This window comes from Phalangium opilio, unplaced genomic scaffold (genome assembly GCF_054372755.1).
Source record: "Phalangium opilio isolate 3A_F unplaced genomic scaffold, DU_Popi_V2 ptg000002l_1, whole genome shotgun sequence".
Classification (NCBI taxonomy): domain Eukaryota; kingdom Metazoa; phylum Arthropoda; class Arachnida; order Opiliones; family Phalangiidae; genus Phalangium; species Phalangium opilio.
Genome location: NW_028324144.1, coordinates 13,346,735 through 13,373,453, shown reverse-complemented (window position 1 = coordinate 13,373,453; position 26,719 = coordinate 13,346,735). Strand labels below are relative to the sequence as shown.

Sequence of the window (26,719 nt, the reverse complement as noted above, 5' to 3'; positions counted from 1 at the left end):
TACGTCATTCGCGTCGCGCTGACGTGAGTTTTCAAGAACCAATGAGATGCTGGTTGTAATTTAGAGGCGGGGGCTGAACTCCGGACCTACGTTTGGACTGGAGATAAAGCTAGAAATGTGTAAATTTATACCTTCTCCCTAATAAACTAGATATCACTTCTTGGTTTTACCTAAAGAATATTTAGGTCTTTATAGTAGTTCTCAAATTGACCCAAAGAACACACCCTTTAATTTATGACATGCTTATCAGAAACACCCTGTATCTATTTAGACATGTAGAATTTGGATGTCAAGTTTTCGTTGCTGCTAAAAATTTTAAGAAAATCCAGGGTATTTTTTAAAATGGAAAAAACCAGTCTTATAAATTTTGTGTGTATTCTTTAAAAAAAAACGAATTAGTCCCTTTTCCGAAACAAAAATTCACTTATTATTTTTTGTTTATTAACACCGTCGATTGAACGGAATCTCTTTTGTAACTCGCTTCAACGTGTTTTTCTTTGTCACGGAAATACATTTCTCATAAACTGCCAATTAGTTATTCTTAAACGACGAAAAGAAAAGCCAACATCGAATTAAAATAATACTAGGTTTTTCCATTTCTTTCCGACTCTCAGCCTTGCTTGGTCACGTGGATTAGTTCTAGTTTTAGTTCCCGACTAGGAATTTAATATCCAATTTATTTAGCAAAACACTGCACTTCACACTCACAATAATAAACCCAGAAATCAAAAACAGACGAAGTTTAGCCTTTGTTCGAATTTCCCGCTACAATCTATCATCTATGCATGAGCGTGCCATCTCAAATGACTCCGAAATATTTTAAAATTGAAAATAATTTGATGTTTCAGGGATAATTTTAAATTAGCACCTCCGATCAATCGTGTATCGCCCTGCCTTTTTGTTAACAAATTTCTCGTGGAAGTGAAAATAGAGTTTGATCTAGAAAAAAATAGAGATGTTAGGCCATCACGAGATACCAACGTGGGTGTTCTGATAAAAGGATGAAATTGACGAAAGGATTTTTTTCGTCGGGGTTTGTGTAATAACATTTGGGGGTGACGAGCTAGGGTTTGAGAAGCCTTAGAGCTCCATAGGGAGGAGATAAACAACAAAATTTTGGAAAAGGTGTAAAATTATTTGGGAAGTAAATGAAGATAAACTACAAAATTTTGGAAAAGGTGTAATACTATTTGGGAAGTAAATGAAGATAAACAACAAAATTTTGGAAAAGGTGTAATATTATTTGGGAAGTAAATGCAGATAAACACAAAATTTTGGAAAAGGTGTAATATTATTTGGGAAGTAAATGAAGGCAAACAACAACTTTTTGGAAAAGGCGTAATATTATTTGGGAAGTAAATGAACTTAAGATAAACACAAAATTTTGGAAAAGGTGTAATATTATTTGGGAAGTAAATGAAGATAAACAACAACATTTTGAAAAGACGTAATATTATTTGGGAAGTAGATGAAGATAAAAAAACAACATTTTGGAAAAGGCATAATATTATTTGGGAAGTAAATGAAGATAAACACAAAATTTTGGAAAATGTGTAATATTATTTGGGAAGAAAAAGGTAAACAACAACATTTTGGAAAAGGCGCAATATTATTTGGGAAGTAAATGAACTTAAGATAAACACAAAATTTTGGAAAAGGTGTAATATTATTTGGGAAGTAAATGAAGATAAACAACAACATTTTGGAAAAGGTGTAATATTATTTGGGAAGTAAATGAAGATAAACAACAACATTTTGGAAAAGGTGTAATATTATTTGGGAAGTAGATGAAGATAACAACAACATTTTGGAAAAGGCATAATATTATTTAAGCAGTAAATGATGATAAACAACAATATTTTGGAAAAGGCGTAACAAGTAAAATCCTACCAAATGGACTGAATACCAAAACCTAACCTAACCTAACCCTACCTTTAATAACTTTGAAATATGTGGTATTTTCACGATTAGTTTTTTTTTAGATTTTTGGTTGTGTTTTGTGGGTTTTTTAGGTTTTATTTTTTTCTTTTGGTTTTATAGTTTTTTTTTGCTTTTTATATTTTTTTTTGGTGTTTTTGGCTTTTTAAATTTTTTTTTTGGGTTTTTTGACTTTTTATATTTTTTTGGGTTTTTTGACTTTTTATATTTTTTGGGTTTTTTGACTTTTTATATTTTTTTGGGTTTTTTGGCTTTTTATATTTTTTGGGTTTTTTTTGGTTTTTTATAATTTTTTTGGGGTTTTTTTGGCTTTTATTATTTTTTTGTTTCTTTTTTACTTTTTTATGAGAAATGCTTTCGTTTTGCTACCCCATCTCTTTAGAGTTCCTTTAAAATTATTTACTCCCCTTCGCCAAAAGCATTCTCATCATTCGTATCAGCCACTAAGGCTCCATCTTCAACTCTAATGAACAGTTCCTCCAAAGCCATTTCAGGAGCACCAATTTCTACTAGCCCTAAACCTTCGCGACCAGGCCCGGGGTAAACTTTGGAGATGTCTCTCAAAATTGTTTTAAAAATTTCCCCAATGGGAAGCCATTGGCACGCTTGATCTTTGCAAAACATTGTTAAATAGCAATATTCCGATAAATATTGCGCCAAAAACTTCTCATTTTTGATGGATTTAATGTTTTCCTTAGACCATCTGTTGTTTATCTCTGCCGTGTTAATGTGGGCATCGGCGTCGTGTCTATTAACAAACTCAATGGAGTGATTAACTTTTAGGTGCTCCTTAAATGGCAGAAATTTCTCGCAATTAAGATACGACGCCATACAATCTGAGACGATAATAGAGTTGTCAGCTATGTAACGCCTCATCTGGGACCATAGGACAACCCGCGATTTGTTTTTCACTTGAAAAATTAGTTTTTGCTTAGTTTTCCGACAAACCATCGTGAAAATCACGATGGTTTCTCCGGGTAACTGTCTCCCACGATTGTATTTGCGACGAGTTTTAAATGACTCGTCCACCTCCACGTGAAAACCCTCCCCGCCAAGCTTATTTTCGTGGTTTTCAAAATGCTACGAAACAATTACTTCGCATACTTCACGAAGCATGCTGTAATAAACCACTGCTGTATTTGGACTACAGTCCGTAGCTCTAACCGCGCATGTTACGGGAAGACGGTTTGCCCAACAAAAAACCAAAAAAAGGGAGTCGTTAATGCTCAAATTCTGACCACTAAACCAAGTATTGTCTAAAATTGACAAGCTTCCATTACACCCAATACGTTTCCTCTTTGATTTACTCTGTTTAGGGTCAGAAACGAGGGCATATGATGAACAGCGAAGTCTTAAACCCCACGGCCTAGAGTTATCAACCACAACACCCATGGAATGTCCGCAAGATGGACAAGAAACATTTTCAGGGCATTCGTTAACTAACCCAGTTACAAAAGCAAAAGTTTTCCCCATCCACTCATTTTCTTCATCGAAAAACGAACCCCAATTTTTCAGTTTGATTTTACTAAAAATAGTCAGCACAGATTGATTCCACAATCCCTTTCCAAAGCGATCCCTGGCTTTGACCTTTTCTTCATTCATTTTGTTATTGAAATATATAAGATATTTCCCGATGACACAAACCAAAGCGAGCTCTTAAAAGTCTGAATAAAGAATGACTAACCTTTTTGCCTAAACGCGTTTGAAAGCGCGCGCTATGGTCTACGCCTGCGCAGTGTGCACTGTTGCTTAAACACGTTTGAAAGCGCGCGCCATGGTCCACGCTTGCGTAGTGTGTACAACTCAATAGATGCAGGCCGCTCGACCAACGTAAGCCTAATTATTAAGAAAGAAAATTTAATTATTATTATTATTTTTTTTTTGAGACATTTTTTCCGGAAGTCCCCGAGGTCTGATATATACTGTAAAAATAGTTTCCGCTTAATACTCGGCGTTTTACGTCAGTTATGGCTGATTACCCACAAACTATAATCTTACCTGTAGGGTAGGACTAGAGAGCTGTACAAGTCTACTATTCTGAGAGAGCGGTAGCTCTCTTAGATATGACTTCATACTGCTCTTAATGTATAAGGAGGGTTTTTTGTTTGGATGTAGATTTTTTGTATTGCATTAACTGTTTTGAAAAAATTCCACAGAACTACAATTCTGGCCCAAAATATGTGGTTAAAATTTCAAAGAGATCCATTAATTAGTTAATTTTATAAAAAATAAAGTTGCTAAGGGTGGTTTTCATTTCCATGAAATTTTTCACACCTTTTTATGAAAAACAGGAATTTTTCCCTTAGAAATAACATGGGAAATTTTAAGAAAAAAACATTCCGGTTACTCCGATTATAGAAAAACTATACGTTTGTTAGACTTGAAAACGGTTTTAAATGGAAGGTACAACACTTATCGTGGCGCTAAGCAATTTTCATTGACTATAATTAAGTCTAAGTATGTTTAAATTTAAATTTTCAAAACCATTCCAATCTGCGATATTTAAGCAGTGTAAAGAGTCAGTTTATGATGTTAGCACTTTTAAAGCTATTTGGTCCATATTTCGTGGTGGTTGAAAAACAAGGGGACCTAGCTTTGTGTGAGCTAACAAGTTAAGTTGGAAAAGATCCCCCTCACTAATAAATTATGTAACCAACTGCCTTTGGTACTTGTGGGTACTTGTAGGTACTTGTGGGTGCTTGTAGGTACTTGTGGGTGCTTGTAGGTACTTGTGGGTGCTTGTAGGTACTTTTGGATGCTTGTAGGTACTTGTGGGTGCTTGTAGGTACTTGTGGGTGCTTGTAGGTATTTATGGATGCTTGTAGGTGCTTGTGGGTGCTTGTAGGTGCTTGTAGGTACTTGTGGGTGCTTGTAGGTACTAGTTGGTGCTTGTAGGTACTTGTGGGTGCTTGTAGGTACTTGTGGGTGCTTGTAGGTACTTGTAGGTACTTGTAGGTACTTGTAGGTGCTTGTAGGTACTTGTTGGTACTTGTGGGTGCTTGTGGGTACTTGTGGGTGCTTCTAGGTACTTGTGGGTGCTTGTAGGTACTTGTGGGTGCTTGTAGGTACTTGTGGGTGCTTCTAGGTACTTGTGGGTGCTTGTGAGTGCTTCTAGGTACTTGTGGGTGCTTGTGAGTGCTTCTAGGTACTTGTGGGTACTTGTGGGTGCTTGTAGGTACTTGTGGGTGCTTGTGGGTACTTGTGGGTGCTTGTAGGTACTTGTGGGTGCTTGTAGGTACTTGTGGGTGCTTGTAGGTACTTGTGGGTGCTTGTAGGTACTTGTGGGTGCTTGTAGGTGCTTGTGGGTGCTTGTGGGTGCTTGTTGGTGCTTGTAGGTATTTGTGGGTGCTTGTAGGTACTAGTTGGTGCTTGTAGGTGCTTGTGGGTGCTTGTGGGTGCTTGTTGGTGCTTGTAGGTACTTGTGGGTGCTTGTAGGTACTAGTTGGTGCTTGTAGGTACTTGTGGGTGCTTGTAGGTACTTGTGGGTGCTTGTAGGTACTTGTAGGTACTTGTAGGTACTTGTAGGTACTTGTGGGTGCTTGTAGGTACTTGTTGGTACTTGTGGGTACTTGTGGGTGCTTGTAGGTACTTGTGGGTGCTTCTAGGTACTTGTGGGTGCTTCTAGGTACTTGTGGGTGCTTCTAGGTACTTGTGGGTGCTTGTGAGTGCTTCTAGGTACTTGTGGGTGCTTGTAGGTACTTGTGGGTGCTTGTGGGTACTTGTGGGTGCTTGTGGGTACTTGTGGGTGCTTGTAGGTACTTGTGGGTGCTTGTAGGTACTTGTGGGTGCTTGTGGGTGCTTGTAGGTGCTTGTAGGTACTTGTGGGTGCTTGTAGGTGCTTGTGGGTGCTTGTGGGTGCTTGTAGGTGCTTGTAGGTACTTGTGGGTGCTTGTGGGTGCTTGTAGGTGCTTGTGGGTGCTTGTGGGTGCTTGTGGTTGCTTGTGGGTACTTGTGGATGCTTGTAGGTAATTCGGGCACGCTCAGACTCAACCTGGATCCGTTCGGTCAACAAGACGACCAGCAACTGTGGGCTGCCCTGGAACACTCGCACCTGAAATCTTTCGTGACATCACTAGAGCATGGGCTAGACCATTACGTGGCTGATGGAGGACAGAATCTGAGCGTCGGGCAGCGTCAGTTAGTATGCTTGGCTCGTGCCTTGTTAAGGAACACTAAGATCCTTATCTTGGACGAAGCGACTGCATCGGTTGATATGGACACCGACGAGCTTATTCAAGAAACCATCAGGACGGAATTCGCCAACTCCACCATCATCACCATAGCGCACAGAATTAAAACCATATTGGACTGTGACAAGTTAGTATACCCACTATAGGTATTAACATAAGTCTATCATGCCTCTAAGTAGAGAAATGGCTGCTACTCGTATTCTAGGAGAGCGATAGCTCTCTTAGATAAGACTTCATACCGACTTTAATGTATAAGGATGGTTTTTTGATTGGTTATAACTTTTTTTGTATCGTATTAACTGCTTTGAAAAAATTCCACAGAACTACAATTCGGGCCCTCAATATGTGGTTAAAATTTCAAAAAGATCCACTCATTAGTTTATTTTATAAAAAATAAAGTTGCTAAGGGTGGTTTTCATTTGCATAAATTTGTCAGTGTTTTTGGTGAAAAAGTTAAATTTTCCCATAGAAATAACATGGAGTTTTTTTCAAATTTAGCCATTTTGTGGCCACCTTTTTGACATGAAATATTCGTTTGTTACGTTTGGGAACGGTTTGATATCAAAACTTAAACCTTTTTCTAGGACCATTTTTAAGGTTTTTGCGAAAAATTAATTTTAAGTATGTTTAATTTTAAATTTTAAAAACTACCCCAATCTGCGATATTTAGCATGGATACGCTGTTTTATTGGTAAATATCAGCGCGACCAATATTGGCCTTTTTCTACGTATAGTTGCGTCATAATAATCCGATTGTTTTTTCTTAATGCCTTTTGGTTGAAATGGCCTATCGATAGTGAGATAAGACTGCTTTAACGATTACAGGTAATTAAGCTAGATTAACGATTACAGGTAATTAAGCTAAATTAACGCTTACAGGTAATTAAGCTAGATTACCGGTGGCGGGTAAATAAGCTAGATTACCGGTGGCGGGTAATTAAGCTAGATTACCGTTGGCGCCTAATTAAGCTAGATTACCGTTGGCGCCTAATTAAGCTAGATTACCGTTGGCGCCTAATTAAGCTAGATTACCGTTGGCGCCTAATTAAGCTAGATTACCGTTGGCGCCTAATTAAGCTAGATTACCGTTGGCGCCTAATTAAGCTAGATTACCGTTGGCGCCTAATTAAGCTAGATTACCGTTGGCGCCTAATTAAGCTAGATTACCGTTGGCGCCTAATTAAGCTAGATTACCGTTGGCGCCTAATTAAGCTAGATTACCGTTGGCGGGCAATAGGGCTAGATTACCGTTGGCGCCTAATTAAGCTAGATTACCGATGGCGGGTAATTAAGCTAGATTACCGATGGCGGGTAATTAAGCTAGATTACCGGTGGCGGGTAATTAAGCTAGATTACCGGTGGCGGGTAATTAAGCTAGATTACCGGTGGCGGGTAATTAAGCTAGATTACCGGTGGCGGGTAATTAAGCTAGATTACCGGTGGCGGGTAATTAAGCTAGATTACCTGTGACGGGTAATTAAGCTAGAATACCGGTGGCGGGTAATTAAGCTAGATTACCGGTGGCGGGTAATTAAGCTAGATTACCTGTGCCGGGTAATTAAGCTAGATTACCTGTGGCGGGTAATTAAGCTAGATTACCGATGGCGGGTAATTAAGCTAGATTACCGATGGCGGGTAATTAAGCTAGATTACCGATGGCGGGTAATTATGCTAGATTACCGATGGCGGGTAATTAAGCTAGATTACCGATGGCGGGTAATTAAGCTAGATTACCGATGGCGGGTAATTAAGCTAGATTACCGATGGCGGGTAATTAAGCTAGATTACCGATGGCGGGTAATTAAGCTAGATTACCGGTGGCGGGCAATTAAGCTTGATTACCGGTGGCGGGCAATTAAGCTTGATTACCGTTGGCGCCAAATTAAGCTAGATTACCGTTGGCGCCAAATTAAGCTAGATTACCGTTGGCGCCAAATTAAGCTAGATTACCGTTGGCGCCAAATTAAGCTAGATTACCGTTGGCGCCTAATTAAGCTAGATTACCGTTGGCGCCAAATTAAGCTAGATTACCGTTGGCGCCTAATTAAGCTAGATTACCGTTGGCGCCTAATTAAGCTAGATTACCGTTGGCGCCTAATTAAGCTAGATTACCGTTGGCGCCTAATTAAGCTCGATTACCGTTGGCGGGTAATTAAGTTAGATTCTGTAATAGATAATTGGTCAGTTCAAAAGCTTTAACTAATGTAAGTGCAACGCCCTCAAACGTTTTCTCTCCGAAGGTTTCCAAACTATTTTAATTAATATTAAGACTGAAGTAACAGATATTAATAAAAACTGTCTTTGTAGACAAAGACGAGAAAAAGTAAGAGATAAGTGTAGAAAATTAAATGCCTGAAGTAACAGATATTAAATTTGCACTTTTGAACACATGATTATAAAACATCAATTATTTGAAAAAATTCTTATCTTAGTTTTTTTCACCAAAATTTCATATGCGGAAAAATTTTTTAACATTATTTACCTAGTATTTTGCTCCCAATATTAGCTCTAGAAAAAGGCTTCTTCAAGAATTTTTTAAAGGATACTAGCTTGATACTACGTTTTACCAGGGAGGAGAGACTGACATGGTCTTTAAGAAGGTTCAAATACTTTCATATCTGAAAAAATTGAGATTTACGAGTTTAATTTTTATATTTTTAAATGAGAAATATTGCGAAGCGGAAAGTAACATAGGCAGTTTTATTGTGATGTTGATATTAGTGTCGAAAAGATTTGTAGATTGATCGTGATCTTTAGAGAGCTATACATTACGTCAATTTTTGAAACTTGGAAAACTTTGAAATTAACGAACACTTCTTGTTTTAATACGGTTTTTACTTTATCAGCTATTAACCGTTTTCTGTTCATTTTATTCTCCTTATAGGGCTCAACCTGATTGGAATATTTGAGAGAAAAATGGAAAACGCCTATTATTTTTAAAATGATATATAAGTGTCATATTAAAATATTTTTACTTAAGTAATTTTGGTGAAAAAAACTAAGATAAGAATTTTTTAAAATAATTGATGTTTTATAATCATGTGTTCAAAAGTGCAAATTTAATATCTGTTACTTCAGGCATTTAATTTTCTACACTTATCTCTTACTTTTTCCCGTCTTTGTCTACAAAGACAGTTTTTATTAATGGGAATAGTGGTTTGTCTAGTTCCCTTTAATGAAACCCTATACTCTCTCCGTATCATTTATCACCTCAACTTCAATACAAAATTTTACTGCCTAGCCTAGCGTTTCTTTTATCCTTTTTACAACGTTTCAGAACTGAAACCGCCTCTATCTCACGAGAGAGAGAGAGGGATTTGGAGTTAAATTCGTTCCCTCCCAATGCCTGCCTATACGGAACGTAAAAATCTCCTTTATTCCATTGGATAATTTTTTTCATGTGACCCATTTAGTAATCGTCTCGACCGCTTGGTGGCTGCACCGCGACAGAAATTTCTAAATTTTCTCTCTTCGGATCTTAGCGCTATACGAGTTCCGACGTCACAGTAGCCTGCGGAATATGCCCAATTGCAACCCATTTTGTGTACTTCGTGCATGATAAACTTTTGATATTAACCATGCGGCAAAGTAATTACCTATTTTGTCTTTTAACTTTCAATAGAGTGATGGTTCTTGATCATGGTCAGATTGTAGAATTCGACTCGCCGCAGGCTCTCTTGAATAATGATCAATCATTGTTCCATGCTTTGGCCAAAGATGCTAATCTTCCGTAGAAGCTTTAATTTGTTTTAACCTTGGAAATCAATGATGACTGATAATTACCGGTCTACCTGATAAACTGAATAAAAAAAATTCTGAGAGAGCGGTAGCTCTCTTATATAAGACTTCATACTGCCCTTAATGTATAAGGGTGGGTTTTTGATTGGATGTAAATTTTTTGTATTATGTTTACTGTTTTGAAAATATTCCACAGAATTACAATTCGGGCCCTTAATGTGTCGTTAAAATTTCAAATTATCCATCCATTAGTTTATTTTATGAAATATAAAGTTGCTAAGGGTGGTTTTCATTAATCACCCCTATTGATGAAAAACAGGGATTTTTCCCATAGAAATAACATGGGAAATGTTTTGAAAAAAAAAAAACAATCCGGTTACTCGGATTTTAGAAAAACTTTACGTTTGTTAGTTCTGGGAACGGTCTTAAATGAAAGGTACATTTCTCATTGCGCTAAGCGATTTTCATGGACAATAATTAAGTTGAAGTATTAATTTTGATAAAATTTAGAGCATAACTCGATTTTCAGTTTTTACAATGTAGTCGTGTTCTTTAGTACGTGCTTTTATCCGTTACCGCTATTTCGACATCTCCATCGTACTATTTAAAAAATGACAATTCTACCCAAATGATTAAAATTTTTAATTAGGTAATGCTTTGTGAAAGACCACGCTTAATAAGGAAGATATCCACATATTCCTCACCAACGTAACATATTTTTTTACCTTGTAAACTATTAAGCAGTAGTCTAATCATGTTGACACTAGAAAAGAATTAAATGCATAAGCGAGTGTAGTTTGAAAGTCAACCCGCCATATTTCTGATATTAGTTTACTTTTGTACTTATCAATTTTAACTTTCACTTGCTCGCCCGAGAAATTTACCCGCATGATTTGGAAATAGGTTTTATCTTTGGTATATTGGTTTGAAATTTTTGTGTTTAGGAAATGTATTTTCCATCTTTATTATTTGCCGTCAATCTATACCTTTAGAAAGTTTAAACATTTGTTCATATCCTCGGGGAAATTTGTAGAGGAAATTTCATTGCCATATTTTTTTATTTGCTGTCAGTTCATACTTTTAAGATCAAATATTCGTCCAGTTCCTCGGGATGTGATAGAATTTTATCAATCGGTGTACTTCTTAAAAATATAGCCCACCGACACATTTATTACACCTTATGAATTCTTACCTTTTAAAAACAAAATTCTTAAAGATATTCTTAAAGTGTTTGTATGTTCTTCTATAATCTTCAAATGGCGTGAATTTGAGTTACTGAAGTAGGAAATAGTGCTGAAAAGGCGTGAAATATTGTAGGATAGCGTGATTTTATTTCACTTTGACATCTATACCACACCGCGCTACTCTCAAAAAAAGGTGCTATGTACAATTTTTAACTCTACACACTCAACATATGGAGTGTGTTTTAACACATTTAAAAGTGGTTTTTAATGGTTCAAATTTGACACAGACCGAAACTAAAATTGGGAGGTCCCATTCGATCGAACTCCGCACCTTTGGTAAAGTGGTAAATAGCCTCAACAGACTGCACTTAAGGAAAGTGTTCATTGCTAATGTTTCTCCGATAATAACGGAGTTGCAAGGACATACATTTTCAAACGATTTCAAGGGTTATCTAAATATAAGGGAAAGGTGAAATAAGCCATAATCCATAAAATATCCTTAGCAATAATTGTGAAGTGATGCTTGAAAAAACCAATTTACGTTTAAATTAGGGTAAATAAACATGTTCCAGAAAATTGTTGAATAGTGATGGCTTTTTAATGAATGTTTTGTGTGTAGTTCAAATTTAAGTCAGCAGAATCAAGAAATTTAAGTGCAGGATAAATTTTGTTATTTTTACCTCTCCGAGTGACGTATGTCACGGAGAGGTATTACACCGGCCGTGTCTGTGTGTCTGTCTGTCTGTCTGCCAGACCCCACGTGACCGCGTTCGCAGTTTGCGTATCGGAGCAAACAAATACCCGATTTCCGGAACGCGTTCGCGGTTCACGGATATTTGGCCATTCATCTACCAACACCAGTCTTTAACTAACTGGCTTCTAAGGACCACAATCTGCTAGTCTTTGTCCATCCCACATGGACACTAGTCTGTACTTGCAAGCTTCCAAGCACAACCATCTTCTGTTCTTCCTCAATTTCACCTTGACACCAGCTTCTATGCACCAGCATCTTCTGTTCTTCGTCAATTCCACATTGACACCAGCTTCTATGCACCACCATCTTCAGGTCTTTGTCCATTCCACATGGACGCCAGTCAGTCCATTCTGGCTTCTTTTCCTTCGTCATCGTTTGGTTTCAAGATATACGCGGCGATCGGCTAGGGTTACGAGAAACGTCTAGCCTCCCAATGGCAGGGCTTCCACCATCGGTTCACGCGAATGCGTTTTTATCTATTATTATAATGGAAACGAATCGTATATATACCCCAAAATTTGAAGAAAGCGGGCAAGAGGGGTACCCTTCACTTTAAACGTCAATATTAGGAAAGTTTCGAAAGATAATAGGAACAACTTTATTTTAAACGATTTAACTATTTTTAAAGTTATTTACAGCGATTAAAATAATTAATATCATTTATATTTAATTAATTATTTAAGATAAACTTATTTCTTTGAAGTGACACAAGTGAGAGTTTATATAGAACGAGTAATGAAGATTGCATCTGAATCGAAACACTACACGCATATCAAAGTTAATATAAAGCGAGTAGGATGATAAGATCTCTTACAAAACGATGACATTTCCTTTTTGCAGAATATTAAATGGAAATATTTTAAATAATTTTCGCCATTACGATTCTTTTAGTAGTTGTGTAGCTATAAAGCTCTGTTTCATCTCAATATTCCAAGAACATCTTTTGATATTAACATTTCAAATTTGGTGTTTACTTTTTAATTCATCTTTACTACATTTATATATAGTGTAAACGTAACTTTTAGCTTCTTTAAATAATAAGGATGTTAATACTTCATCTCTCCATACGTGTTGAAACGACTGGGTCTATGAGATAAGATAACCTAGATTTTAACCAGAATCGACCTTGTCCTCTTATAGGAGGTCTTAACGGTTCAGAGTGAGCCGAAAGTTAAATACACATTTAAGTGATAGATATTAGGTCCTCATTAGAATTATTGAGAATACGCAGGAAATTATTAAACGCTTTAAACTTTACAAATGATCATGGATATATCTCGCCGATTAGAACTATGTATTTCCGGTTTGTCTCGTTGGCTGGCGGACCTGTGTTTGGAAAGTAAATTCGTCTCGGCTCGGAGAGGTTTATTTTGGTTTCCCAACTTGTTTGAGTTTTCTAAACTTTGAATTCCACCGTAACCCAACACTTTGGGCCGTTTACAAATAATGTGGGCGTCTTGAGCACTTAACAGTAAATTAACCTTGTTTATTTGAATTAAAAATAAATTCTATTGAATTAATATGGCGTAAAAATTGGAGAATTTTGACGTTTTAAAGGATTGTTGTACAATTTGCCATCGCCTTTGGGATTTACAAGCCATGCTTTAAGTGGAGACCAAAATGGCGCTGGGTCCAAAAACAGCACCATTAATATAGTTGATTGACACCTCTGAAAGCGTAAAATGACCCATTTTCAAACCTTTGCATCATAAAAATAATAACCTTGCTTGATTGAATTAAGAACAAGTTGTACTTCGAAACAGTTCATTAGATATTAAGCTTTAATGATGATTGAGACGAACGTGTATTCTCCGCAAAGAAGTTTAATGAAGACAACCGTTGATCTTTCCTTGGTTTGCACATTAAATCTTCATTATAAAAATAATTAAGGCAAACACCACCAGTCTATCAAGCAAAGACAGGACCGAAAATTTTCTATTTTTATTTTCTAAATTTTTTTGGTATATGCTAACCTAGCCTCCGTATCTTTTATTTTTAAAAGTGTTTATATTTTTACTTTGAGTTACATAACCTTAAATAATTTGACCCAACCAACCCTAGCCTAGGAAAAGGCGTCATATTACTGGGGAATAAACTTAATTTAAGCAAAGATATTTTAAAAAATACATCAAATTATTGCGGAAGTAGCTAATTGTAAGCAACAATATTTTGGAAAAGGCATCAAAATATTCTGCACTCTCAGAAAATGGAGTGTGTTTTATCATCTTTAAAAGTTGTTTTATGGGTCCAAATTTGACACTGTTTCAAGTGTTCATTTTCAGTCCTGAATGGATTTAATCATACTTATATGAAAATAAAAATAAAAATAAAAATTGTGCAACCTTTTTAACTGTTATATCGGAATAAAAGTTAGTTTTTACTCTGTTAGGAGTGATGTGAAATTCCTCAAAGGGCACGGCTAGCGCCTCTCCGAGTTTAAATAAAACTTTTAATATGTCGCATAACACTTTTAAGAGTGTCGTATAACACTGTTAAGAGTGTCGTAAACCACCTTTAAGAGTGTCGTATACCATCTTTAAGAGTGTCGTATACCATCTTTAAGAGTGTCGCATACCACCTTTAAGAGTGTCGCATACCACCTTTAAAAGTGTCGCATACCACCTTTAAGAGTGTCGCATACCACCTTTCAGAGTGTCGCATACCACCTTTAAGAGTGTCGCATAACACTTTTAAGAGTGTCGCATAACACTGTTAAGAGTGTCGTAAACATCCTTTAAGCATGGATTTATAATAGAAGCTTACGCTTCCTGGATATTCCACTCGCCTTAAAACGCGCACAACATTTATTCCTCATCTGAACTGGCGCGAGCTAGTACCAGCCTGGCAGGCGCGTTTGTGACGTAGAATTTGAGGCAAATTCAGAGGGGGGTGGAAGTTTTTCACGCGCTTGAGTTTTAACTTTTAATAGCGCGCGCGAAACAACTTTTAGAAAAGCGCGCGTGCACGAGCGCCGAGAGAAAAAAGTTTGCCTCAATTTCTACGTCATCAGCCTCCCAGTACCCACATATGACATAAATGTGTTTAAAATCAAAATGCCTTACTGAAGGCTACAGTGGAATATCCAGGAAGCGTAAGCTTCTAATATAAATCCATGCTTAAAGAGTGTCGTATACCACCTTTAAGAGTGTCGTTTACCACCTTTAAGAGTGTCGCATACCAGCTTTCAGAGTGTCGCATAACACCTTTAATTGTCGAATAACACATTTAGCAAGGTTTAATAAAGGAACCGTAACGTTTGATTACCAATTTCTTACTTAATTATATTGGAGGGACCAAAATATTTTATTATTAATCAAAATTAATTTAAAGACTACTGCGTGTAATATATTTTAAAATAAGACTCGCGAAATTCTTCCGAGTTTTTATTGCGTAAATAAAGTTGTCTTATTTTAAAATCCAGTATCAAAACATTTTCTTTCGTGAATATCATCTTTAAAAAAATGTTGTTAGTTTTCATTTAATCTGAACAACTAAGCTTTTTCATTGATTTAATAATTAATAAATATAGAAAACCTTATTTAAGAAAGCCGCATTCTTATAATTTTACATTTTTAATTTCAAACGGTGTTTTAAAAGTTTTATTTTACACCGAATTTACACCTTAAATTGTCAGCAAAAACTCCAGCTAATAAAACTCTCTTTTGGGTGTTTTTACGGTGTAAAAAAGTGTTTTCTTAAATTACACCCTGGTAACACATTTTTAACACTTCCATTTTTTAGAGTGTATCTTTTATAATTTCAAAATCATGATTGCTTCTATTATCAGTTCACTGGTCTGATTTTATATTTAATATCATGTATATTTCCTCACCGACCACGACGCCGAATGTTAACATGACGCGTGAATTTCTTAATTCTAATTTCCCCAGCCACGCCATGGCATTTACCCTATAAATTTCCAACCCAGTCACAAAGTCAACATGGTGTCAAGGGGCCACTGCTTCCCCCGGGTTTTTCCCCGCCAAAAAAATAATCTGGCGCCAAGTTTGAGGACGCCATCTTGGTGTCAGGCGCCAACTCGGTGTCAGGCGTCAACTGGGTGTCACTGCCGCCCAAGTTTCTTTTCTGTACTACTGGAATCTCAAAACTCATAAGGGGGTGCAAAGTTGCAAAGGCATTGAAACGATCAGTGGTTAATGCCAAAGGCGTTAGTGAAATATCTCCCTCCTATGTATTTAAAACGTTTCATCACTAATTATTGAAAGAAGTTGACCAAGAACTAACTCGTATGGCTATAAGAATATGACAAAATTCAGATTCTAAAACGAAAGACTCCATGTCTTCCGAATCAAGTAGGCCCTAATTATTTCCATGAAAATTAAACCTTAAAATGACAAATACAAAAAAATCATGAAATTTCATTACAAGGAAGCTAAAGCCATGTTAAAATAATTTTAGTATCGAGAATGAATTCTTGGCTCAGAATATATTTGGAATTATACATTTCTTTGAAGCATTCCATTCCACGAATTTTTAACTTTCGCTCCCCAAAACTGATCAGGTTTCGGGATAACAGTAACGCTGAGAAAGATATCAACTGGGCTCATTATTTTAACTACATCGTAACGAATAGAAAATTTCAGTGAATAGCTCCTCGATGCGCTACCTTTAAGTGTGATATAATGATTACTATTAATCCTAACTTCAACTCATTTTCTTCTGTTATAATTATAACGGTGCGACACAAAATTTGAAACTTGAGTTAGTAGCCCCTCAATAACGCATACCTAAACCTTAATTGAAGTACAGAAAATCCAAGTGATTAGCCCCTCGTTTACCAGACTTAAAAAATAATTACCTGGGCCGTAATCCTTACGTTCATAAATTTACTTACGTTCAAATTGTAATACACTATATTAAATATATAAAGATACTATATACTTACTTTTGCTTTTAAAATTTTTTTCACTTTCTGGAGAAATGCACGTAAATTCTGGGATCGTGATAAACACCGCCTTAAGACTATTCAAAAAATATACCATCAGTATATACTTGCTTTTGCATTTAAAGTTAACCTCGATTTCCTTGAATGTTTAAATAGAGGAGCGGGATTCAATTCGTGAAATCCTTATTGTCGACGGGTGACAGAAATTTTAAAGGGAGAGTTTAAAGGGACTCTATAGAGGTCGGCGGACCGTTGGAAATATTTTTTGAAAACGTCGTTATTGACGTCACAATCCCGGGGGTGAGCAAAACGAAAGTCTTTCCTTCTAGCAAACGCAGCGGGGGTCTCGGACTCTCGCGGGTCAGAACTGGGGAAACGCTGAAGCAGGGCGGATCACAACCAATCACAAGAGAGGGGAGGATGGGTCGGGTGAGTTTTTTTAAAAAAATAATTTCAACGGTACGTCGGCCTCTTTACAGTCCCTTTAACATTATAATAAGGCAATCCAATAATCGTTTCTTTCGCTTTAGATATATCGAAAAAACGTAAAAAACAATTCACAATCATTAACCTCACTTGTACAATCAAGTGAAATGCTTAAACTTACTATTACAATCCCCATTCATGTAAAAAGAGGAATGAAAAATATCACACGTTTCCGCACAATTTAAATGAGATCATAGTGTTTAGCAGACGGCATAATGAATTTTAAACTTTTTAGGACGGTCTGAGACAAGGACTAGGCAATATCCCCGTCGGCGTTACAGCGTCACTTTCGGCGAAAATGAGCCAAATAACGATGAAACCGAATTAAAAATAACGATGAAACCGAATTAAAAAATTAAACACCGTTAGCGGAATGCAGTGAGCAACAAAAAATGTCGAGTCCGCACGTTTAATTACCGAAATTCAAAAAATAACAGCGAAAACATGAGAGTGGAGGTATTTTTAGTAAGGTCTCAAACACAGTTATAGAAAAGCCCCGTCATGAGTCCCGAGGAACAAACAATACGAGCTTTTCCAAGACCTATGGCAAAACGCTGCCAGTAGATAAAACCAAAAGACGGCGATAACACGAAAAATAGTTTAAATCACTGAAAATTAAGTTTGATTACCGTTAACGGAAGGCTTTAGAAGTCGTTATGTGCAAAAATCAAACGAAGCCAACTCGATCACGCGCTCAGCAAAAAAAATCCTTATTTCTCAGCCTGTTACGGCTACAATGCGGCTCTGGAGCAATGAGTTAGATCTCTATGAGATAGATAGAGTTACAATTCAAATACTCGCGTATGCGTATTTTATTTAACACGTTTAAAAACTATCTTGACAGCTTGTTACACAGATTATAGCAGCAGACGTTAATAAAAAAAGTTCTTAGGGTGGCGCCACCCGTATTTGATAAAGATTCATGCTCGATAAAAGGTGTATTGCGAAACGTCGATCTCGAGATCTCACGTTGTGACTCTAGGTTTCATATATATATATTCTATCTCATTGCTCTGGAGTAGTTTAAAGAGAGCGAAGGCGAGACGACGACGAAGGCGGAGCTGACGACGAAGGCGGAGCTAATCTTCCGTTTTTATGTCTTTTATGTCTCCGTAATATTTTTTCTCCATCATAGATGGCGACAAAATAAAAATGATAATATGTTGTGGAGTTTGCTTATATTTGATTCCATTAAATTCGAAATCGTTATTTCTTAAGCAAATTTCTGTAACCGTTAAATATACAAAGGTTATGTTAAGTATATCATATTTTTCTTAATTTCCCGTAAAGTTGTCTTTGCATATCGGTATTTCCGGTACGGTCTATTTATTCAGTAATTTTATTTCAATATATATTTTAATGCAAGTTTCTTTTTGTTAACTACTCACAGACTTCGATCTCAGAGTTATATAACTTTTGTTTTCAATCACATATCTGTCTAACAATTCGTAAGAAACTAGGGAATCTGGGTTTATTCTAATCCAATTTTCGAAATTCACAATTGCATAAGCAAATATCTTTCGATTAAATTCAGCCACTTGAAACAAAACACCGCACAACAACAAAGACTTGTTAATACAAAAAATGTGCTTAATTTGTAAAAAAGACTTGATTTCATTTCTCCGAATTTCGTGTTTTAAAAAGGATCCCACGCAAAAGGTCATATTATCATATGTTGCTTTTTTGACAGAGTAAAGGTTATCGGGGCACCCACCAAGAAGTAATTGTACAGCATCAGGCAAGCAATTTTTTTGTAAAAATGATCCCGATGACGTGTCTTGTATTTTGTATTGCCTCTCGTATAAGTTGTTGTAGCACTGAAATAATTGATGCCGCGAAGCTAACGTTTTAGTGATATTTTTGAAGTTTTTGGAAGCGAGAGCAATTTTTTTAAAATAGCTATGTTTTGCCTCAAAGCGAATGCATGACATGGCCCGTAAGGGGCCGTATTTTCTATAAGCGTCAGCATAATGTATCATATAATGGTATTTCGGCGTCATAGATTCAGACCCAAATACATTTGCAACTAATTTTAGAAAATCTTCAATTAATTGTTCAAGAATGTCGAGAAATGATACATGTAGATGAGATGCATATATGAACTCGACAATTTCTCTGAGTTTCAAATACACAAGCCAGTGTTGATCTCCCTCATTTGGCAAGTAGTGAAAGGGAGAAGCCTAAACAAACAAAGTAATTCGCTTGCCGACCCTTTAATATGGCCTTTACCACATATAGCATTGTGTATTTGAGTCTCAGGAATGCTTGATTCTGTTTTTCCAAAGGGAAATTTTGAAATATTATTGTTAAATTCGTCCAAGGTCAGATAATTATTTGAAATCATATGGTTTAGAACTCGTTTCAAAACACTTGGAATAACTCCTTCTAAGATATCGTGCATAGGGTCAGGGGGCAATTGTTGCGTCACGTCAAAGTTATTGATAGTCATTAATGGACTGGTACTCAGTACTCCATATGATGCACGGAAGCTTTTCGATGTACCCATTCCGTCTAAGTGGTACATATGCAGGGCTAGTGTGCGTTCTCGAACTTGGTTCTTATTTGTTTTGATCGAAATTTCTAAATAATCTACCATACAAAATCTACATATTCTACCATTATTGAAATTACAATTAAAACCACCAAGTTTGTGTTGCCCGAGGTTATCTCCAGAGAAAATCGAAATTGTAACGGTGTGATGAACCCCTGTCTTTTCCACAAACAGTCCTTCCTCAGATAAAGCGTTCAAATCATAAATCAGTGGTTTCATTAACTCACGAAAACCGAAACTGTTAATGTCAACAGATTTAGCCAAAAATACTAAATTTATATCACTTAGCTGGGCTCGGTATTTGCCATCGAGGTTTAAAATCGAAAAGTAACACCCCAAGGTTTTGTGTTTTCCTCTTTTCGAACCCAGGGGGTTAACTAACTCCATTTCGTCGAGATAAATTTGTAATTGTATAGTTTGAATCAAATATTCCGGTTGACTCCCTATTATATTTTTAGCTATGTCACCCTGCAAATAATGTCCAATGCAGTTGGAAGAGATTTTTCCTAATTTCACATGCTTCTTAATCATTTGATTTGAGGAATAAAGTTTCTCAAGAACTTTAATTATTGGAACATACTGAAAAACCTTTTTCTTGGCGTCATCAGCTGTTTCAGAAAATGTGTACTGGATGGGTTCAATCAGACCATATTCATTTTTACACAACGTTGAAATTTTGTAGGTCGAGTTCAATGAAACAAAAGTTTATTTCACTTCCGTACTTTTTGAAAACAAAATATTTTCATCTACGTCAAGTCCTTTTGCTTTTAATTTTTTTGTGACATTTTCCTTCACTGAATCCAAGAGATGCTCACAAAAACCCAGTAAATCGTTAATCATAGATTGAACTACCGTATGTGGCAGATGGTGTGCTTCTTTGTATTTAAGAATAAGCTTCAGAAGTGATTCGCGGATCTCAAGCGGATTTAAATCATTTTCCAGTCCCGTTTCACCATATTCAATTTCCTCATTAACTGGAACGTCAGGAACTTCAGGCTCCACGTTAATCTCCATTTGGACATTATTTTCATTTTCATGATTTTGAGTATCGTTTTGGCTTTTGTAAACTAGTGGATGTTTAATTTTAACGTGACGTCGAAAAGAATCCACTTTTTTGTAACACCTTCCACATCCATCTATCCCACAGACAACGTTAAAATTAGGGTCATTTCCATGAGCATTTTGTAAGTGATTTAATAAGTTAGTAAATCTTTTTGCAAAATATGTACACTTACCACAGCTATAAAATTGGGCACTCATCATAAATTACATTTAGATCGAGCTTGGTAAAATGCTAAACTAAACTACCTTAACGTTCTTTGATATAAGAACTGTGGCGAGAATTGGAAATTTTTCAATATTGACATGATAATCCCTAAAGAGGGATTTTCATGTCACTTGGCCAAAATGCTAGAACATATAGCTTTAAAATATAACGTCGCGCGTGCGGTCCTTCGAGAAAGGTGACCACTGAAGGGGGGCAGGTCGATGAAAGGGCAATCCGGTAAAGGGGTGTGAGGGTGTGACTCGGGTTTTTCTCTTTTCTCAATAGGAGAGGACTCAGAGGAAAGTTTTTTTCAATTCGGTTTTCGCTTTTCCCCTCCGGGCCCCCAAATACGGTGCCTAATAGGCGCGCCTATACGCGCACATTTCTAGACAAAGTACTGGACAAAGAAGTTTCGCTTGGTGAGGTTAAAGTTTTGAGATGGCTAGTGAAGAAATATTACTGCTTCTAATTTTTGGCGACAAAAAGAAAATATTGTTGAAGAATCCTTCAATTAAAAGTTTTCGAGATAAACTTGAATCAGACGTTTCCTTACAAGAATATAATGGAAATGGTTTTATATACCAGGTAAGTGCCTTTTTTATTAAACTTAACAACTTCAAAGTATTAAATCAAGAATGAAACTTGTATAATCTGGTGTTCAAAATTTATCCCAGTGATTTTCCACTCGGTAGTATAGCAACATGGTGTATAATTCCATTGTTTCAGACTCAGTAATGGCAGTGGCCTGGCTTTTGCTGTGTTAGGCTCGATGGGAAGTTAACATGGGTTGCCAACTTGCCATTACTCGATCTGGTCTTAGAATTCAAAGATTGAAATTTTAAACTACTATAAAAATATTTAGTTATATACTCTTGAGAATATAGGGAGCGGGCGAACAGTTCTTTCTACGTCATAGCTTATATAGATAGTTTTCACACATGGAGTATTCATACCATTTACACCAGGAAGCCGGGCTATCTGGAGGACAAAAGCAGACGGGTTTTTGTCCTCCAGATAGACCGGCCTCCTGGTGTAAATGGTATGAATCCTCCATGTGTGAAAACTATCTATAGGGAATTGGCAGTTCCCTGCCTTTGGCTGTATTAGCGTCTATGGGAAGATAATCCGGAGTGCCAACTCCCTATCTCTTACCTCGGTGTCATCCCCAGGGCCGGAAATAAGCACAGGACACTGGACATTGTCCAATAAAATTTTAAAATGTCCTATATTTTTTTTAAAACTAAGGTGGTCACAGGACGGTTGACCAGTAAATTTTTCCGAAGTTTTTATAGCTTGACTATGAAGGCACGACACAATTTTTTCGCACTGCAGTGGACAATGTCCTATAAATTTTCCTGTCAAAGGGGGCATCACTGGACACATGTCCTATTAGAAATTTTTCTTATTTCCGGCCCTGGTCATCCCCCCTAACTGTGGAATTTCAGTATTTCCCGTACATGTAGAGGCAGAGAGAATTAAGTAGGGAGGGAGCGGAAGCTAGGGCAGAAAATGTCGCGTGAAAAGTCACGTGATCTGGGTAGAGCGGTTTCCGGTTCATCGCTACTAGAAGCTAGCTCTAGACCGGAAATTAGCCTACCTAGTTACGCCTCCTTAGCTTTAAGAGTACGCGTCATCTCGCTTAGCACTATCAAAGGCTATACTTCCGCTCGATACTCAGTTTAATCAGGACTCTGTCGGGTTACTATCCGCTCGTCACTAACGGGGTAGAGAAATTTCCTTCCCTCTTTCCTACCTCTAACTGCACTTCAGGGTTGCCAGTAATTTTTGAGTGCGCCTCAGGCTCAGAAGCTATTTGAACTGAACTGAACTTCATGCCATTCGGCAGAATGTTTGTTGTGCTTGAATTGCGCTCACAAAGGACTGGCAACACTTGTCTGCAAACTAAGTACAGTTATTTTCTTTGATCTTGATAATATTAAAAATTTTGAAGTTTTATGATCATGACTTTGACGAGTTCGTGGAGCTTGACGATGAAACTGTATTTGCAAACAAGATGAAGACTAAAGTTGTAACGGTAAGCTTATTTATCCTTGAACCATAATTTTAAAAGATGTTCCATAAGATTGATACTGGTTACTGAGAGCAAGCCGTGTAGTGAAGTCATAGATCTATTTCAGTGGGGGAAAAATTTCGTCTGCTACGAAAATTGGGCCTGCCTTTGAGTGTAGGGCGGCCATTTTTTGAGGGTTTTCTCTATGGGCAAATAGCATTGGTGACGTAGCCATTACCCCCTCTGAAATAGCTCTATACGTCATAGGCAGTTCTTTGATTGGTGAAAGGCTCTGTCAAAGGCTTACTAGTACTGACTAGTTGAGTATATGAACTGCAAAACCAAATACGTCTATCCTCGCGTCGATCATCCTTGAACATAAAAAGAGTATTGAAAATATTCTTCATATAACTGTTTTTAAATTTATCCACACAGAAAAAAAGAGAAAATATGGAAGGAAAATGTTCACCTCGAAAGAAAGCTCACCTAATGATAGCAAAGGAAACAGAAAATGAAGGATCAGAAGTAGTAAATGAAGGGTCAGAAGCAGTAAATGAATTATCAGAAGCAGTAAATGAATTATCAGAAGCAGAAAATGAAGTGCCACAAGCAACATGTACTTCATGGTAATATAATATACAACTGTTATTTGTTATTAATCTGAAGTAGTACTTTCAAGTACGTTCGATAGAGATGAATATGAATTATTAATTACAGGATTGTAAATACTCAAAAGGAGAGCGTTGGCAACGGATCACGTACAAATTTTTCACTAACCTACACTTTGCCAGATCTTTCTGAGACATATACGAAGGCAGAGCTCTACGCTGCAATTCCTAAGGAAAATAAAGGCTTGATAAATAGGGAACTTATCAACATTCTTTTTCATGATATCCTTAAAAAATATTCTCTGTAAGTTGAATAACATACTGTTATTGCTCTTTCTTAGCCTATGTATTTATATCGCACGAAATAATCATTTTTAAAGGTATCCCCCATCACATATGCTCGTGGCTCAAAAATTAGTTTCTGTATATCCACATTTGAAACAGAATCCTAATGAAACATATGTAAGTAGTCCTTTGTTTCGTGTATTCAAAGGTATAATGAACCAAGTCTTTAGGATTATGTTTAATTGAATAAGCTTGTTTTTATAGGAGCCATGGTACAAGCAGCTTCGAGCCAAGTATAAGAACTTTCGTTTCAGTTTGAAAGGAGTTCCGGCAGTTCAAAATGCGAAAAAGAAGTATGGGAAAAGCTCATATAAAATCCACGCTCCTGGAAACCTGACATCAAAGGTGCCATTAATTGCTGAGGCAAATAACCAACAACGACTTGGTCCTCCAACTGATAGCTCTAATAAAGATGAAGATTCAAGTCTAACAATGACACGAAAAAATACAGCTTCGTCAGACTTAGATTCAATAACATCAAAAACCGTAGAGAAAGATTCTACTTTCTCGACCACCCCTGAGAAAGGTTCTGCATTGCCGAAAACCCCAGACAAAGAATCTACCACATCGAAGGCTCCGGATAAAGAATCTTTGCACTTGGGAACATCGGAAATTGGGTCTGAAACTTTGGAAACATGTGTTATTGAACGTCTAGCATCTGAAAATGCAGAATCATTAAACAAAGAATCTGAAGCCTTGACAATTTCACGAAAATCATTTTCACCCGTATCAGGAAAAACAGCAGAACTAACTAGAAAGTCAGCAAACCATTCAAAAGAAATACCATCTCCACCAATTCCAGTAAGTAAAATAAAAATAATTATCTTTACTTAAAGGGTTAGTGTCGCCAAAAATCGAAACTCTTAAAATAAAACCATTATAATCCTATCTGATAGAACAGATCTAATTGATTCAGTCCATTATAATTTTTAAGTCTTGTTGAAAAGCCCGTATTCAAAGCTTGGAAATTTAATTTTTTCCAACTTTTCTATCAGTTTAAAGTTACGGTCCCCTGGTGACGTCATGATCGAGAGCGCACGAGCACGTTCCCCAAACTCTTTATCGGCAGCTTTTTCGCTACTTTAATAATTAGGCTTAATAACAAATGGTACCCTTATTGACGTCCCCAGGGGTACAAATGAATTTATTTTTTGTTGAAGTATGTTCAAATGTGCGTTTGTTTTTCATATTACAAAAAGAATAACTTTCTTCGACTATACTTTACTACTTTTACTTAGGAAAACCAAAACTAGAAATTTTCAATAAACGAGTCACTAACCCTTTAAAGTAAAAACTGGGAAAACTATATATATTTACTTTAAAACTGGGAAAACTATTTATCTTTACTTAAAAATGAGAAAAACAAATATCTTTACTTAAAAAATGAGAAAAACAAATATCTTTACTAATGGAACTGTTATTTAAGGTTTTGGAAGATATGGAAGACGGGATTAGTGTTAAACAACACATTAAATATATGCAGTTAGAAATGCGTAAAAATAATAAAGATTGGGTGGCCATTGACAAAATGATGGATCGGACATACTCTCGTAGGCGAGATCTTATTGAAAACCAGTCGTTACAATGCCTTTTAGAAACGTACCCATCACTGTGTAATATTAGACAGGTAATTCGGTGTATTTTTTAGTTAAAACATTATACATAAGAGTAATTACACTTTTTTTTCAGATAAATTTGGAATTTCAAAGGGTAACTGGGATTAATATAGAGAAAAGATTAGCAGAATCCCTCCAATTGTATTCAGGGAAAATTTGGAATTTAAATCAAAAAGAATCTGTTGATTTAAGATCAGTATTAATGGAAGAAGTCGACAGTTTGTCAGACAAGCAATCTCAGCAAAGTAAAATATATTTCACTATCAAAATATTAATGAAATTTACAGAGTATTTTATTTAATCACTTTACACGTGGTTTCTCTCTGTGTAAATTTAATTTATATTTTAATCTAAATCTCCGTGATAAATAATTTTCATTAAAGAGTTTTATAAAATATTTCATTATCGTTACCAATTAAAAAAAACTAAATTTCAATTTAGGTGCCAAAGCTAAATTAAGCCTTATGCTAATACCTGGGATATTAAAGGAATGCCATCAATCGATGTTTTCCAAAAGGAGCGAAGTCTCAAAAGTTCTAGTGTCACAGGGTGCTGTACTTGTATATTCTGGAAATAATATCTTCTGTTCCGAAGAATGGGAGCTGCATGTGGATAGGAAAAGTGTGGCTAGCACCGAGGATTTTTTTCAGCACTGTGCGCTTATTTTGCAAGCTATTGGGTGTTTAATGTTCATTATCCAATTAATTTGCTAAAAACTTTAACGTTTGTTGAAAATTGTTGTCTGGGCTTAAATGCCACAAAAATTTGCGCCCAAGTAAAACAGTTAGGAAAAAAATGCAATAAGTTAACTTAATTAAAACTCTAAACTGGAATTAAATCAAAGTAATTTTGATCGCAACCAATGTGTACATAATATTTTAAATTAAAAAGCACACAATATTTAAGGGCCTATAATGTAGTGATGCCACGAATATTCGGTTACTATTCGGTATTCGGCCTATTCGGCCATTTTTTTCGTATTCGGTATTCGGCCGAATATTTCGTAATATTCGGCCGAATACCGAATCTCCAATCATGAAGGAAAAAAACGGAAAAATAACTCAAAAATTAATTATTTCAATAACAATTTTTACTTTAATATTTATAATCTAATATTTATAATCA

At 36.3% G+C, this 26,719-nt stretch overlaps 2 protein-coding genes across 2 annotated transcripts; both read left to right on the top strand.

Moving 5' to 3' along the window:
• The first annotated feature begins 5,893 nt into the window (after nucleotides 1-5,893).
• LOC149720072 (ATP-binding cassette sub-family C member 1-like) lies at nucleotides 5,894-9,862 on the top strand. The gene is made up of 2 exons (XM_089863882.1): nucleotides 5,894-6,255; nucleotides 9,751-9,862. The coding sequence occupies exons 1-2, from the start codon at nucleotides 5,894-5,896 to the stop codon at nucleotides 9,860-9,862; spliced, it is 474 nt and encodes a 157-aa protein (XP_089720008.1).
• Nucleotides 9,863-21,367: 11,505 nt separating this feature from the next.
• LOC149720071 (uncharacterized) lies at nucleotides 21,368-26,419 on the top strand. The gene is made up of 9 exons (XM_089864971.1): nucleotides 21,368-21,599; nucleotides 22,966-23,049; nucleotides 23,461-23,651; nucleotides 23,743-23,937; nucleotides 24,014-24,095; nucleotides 24,183-24,779; nucleotides 25,405-25,605; nucleotides 25,668-25,839; nucleotides 26,036-26,419. Exons 1-9 carry the CDS (start codon nucleotides 21,453-21,455, stop codon nucleotides 26,305-26,307), a joined length of 1,941 nt encoding a protein of 646 aa, XP_089721097.1. The 5' UTR covers nucleotides 21,368-21,452; the 3' UTR covers nucleotides 26,308-26,419.
• Nucleotides 26,420-26,719: the final 300 nt, after the last annotated feature.

Excerpts from the sequence above, each read along its gene's own strand:
- LOC149720071 (XM_089864971.1), top strand. The coding sequence starts at position 21,453 with ATGGCTAGTGAAGAAATATTACTGCTTCTAATTTTTGGCGACAAAAAG. Across the intron at positions 24,780-25,404 it reads TACCATCTCCACCAATTCCA|GTTTTGGAAGATATGGAAGA; the intron begins GTAAGTAAAATA and ends CTGTTATTTAAG. Across the intron at positions 25,606-25,667 it reads CACTGTGTAATATTAGACAG|ATAAATTTGGAATTTCAAAG; the intron begins GTAATTCGGTGT and ends CTTTTTTTTCAG.
- LOC149720072 (XM_089863882.1), top strand. The coding sequence starts at position 5,894 with ATGCTTGTAGGTAATTCGGGCACGCTCAGACTCAACCTGGATCCGTTC. Across the intron at positions 6,256-9,750 it reads ACCATATTGGACTGTGACAA|AGTGATGGTTCTTGATCATG; the intron begins GTTAGTATACCC and ends AACTTTCAATAG.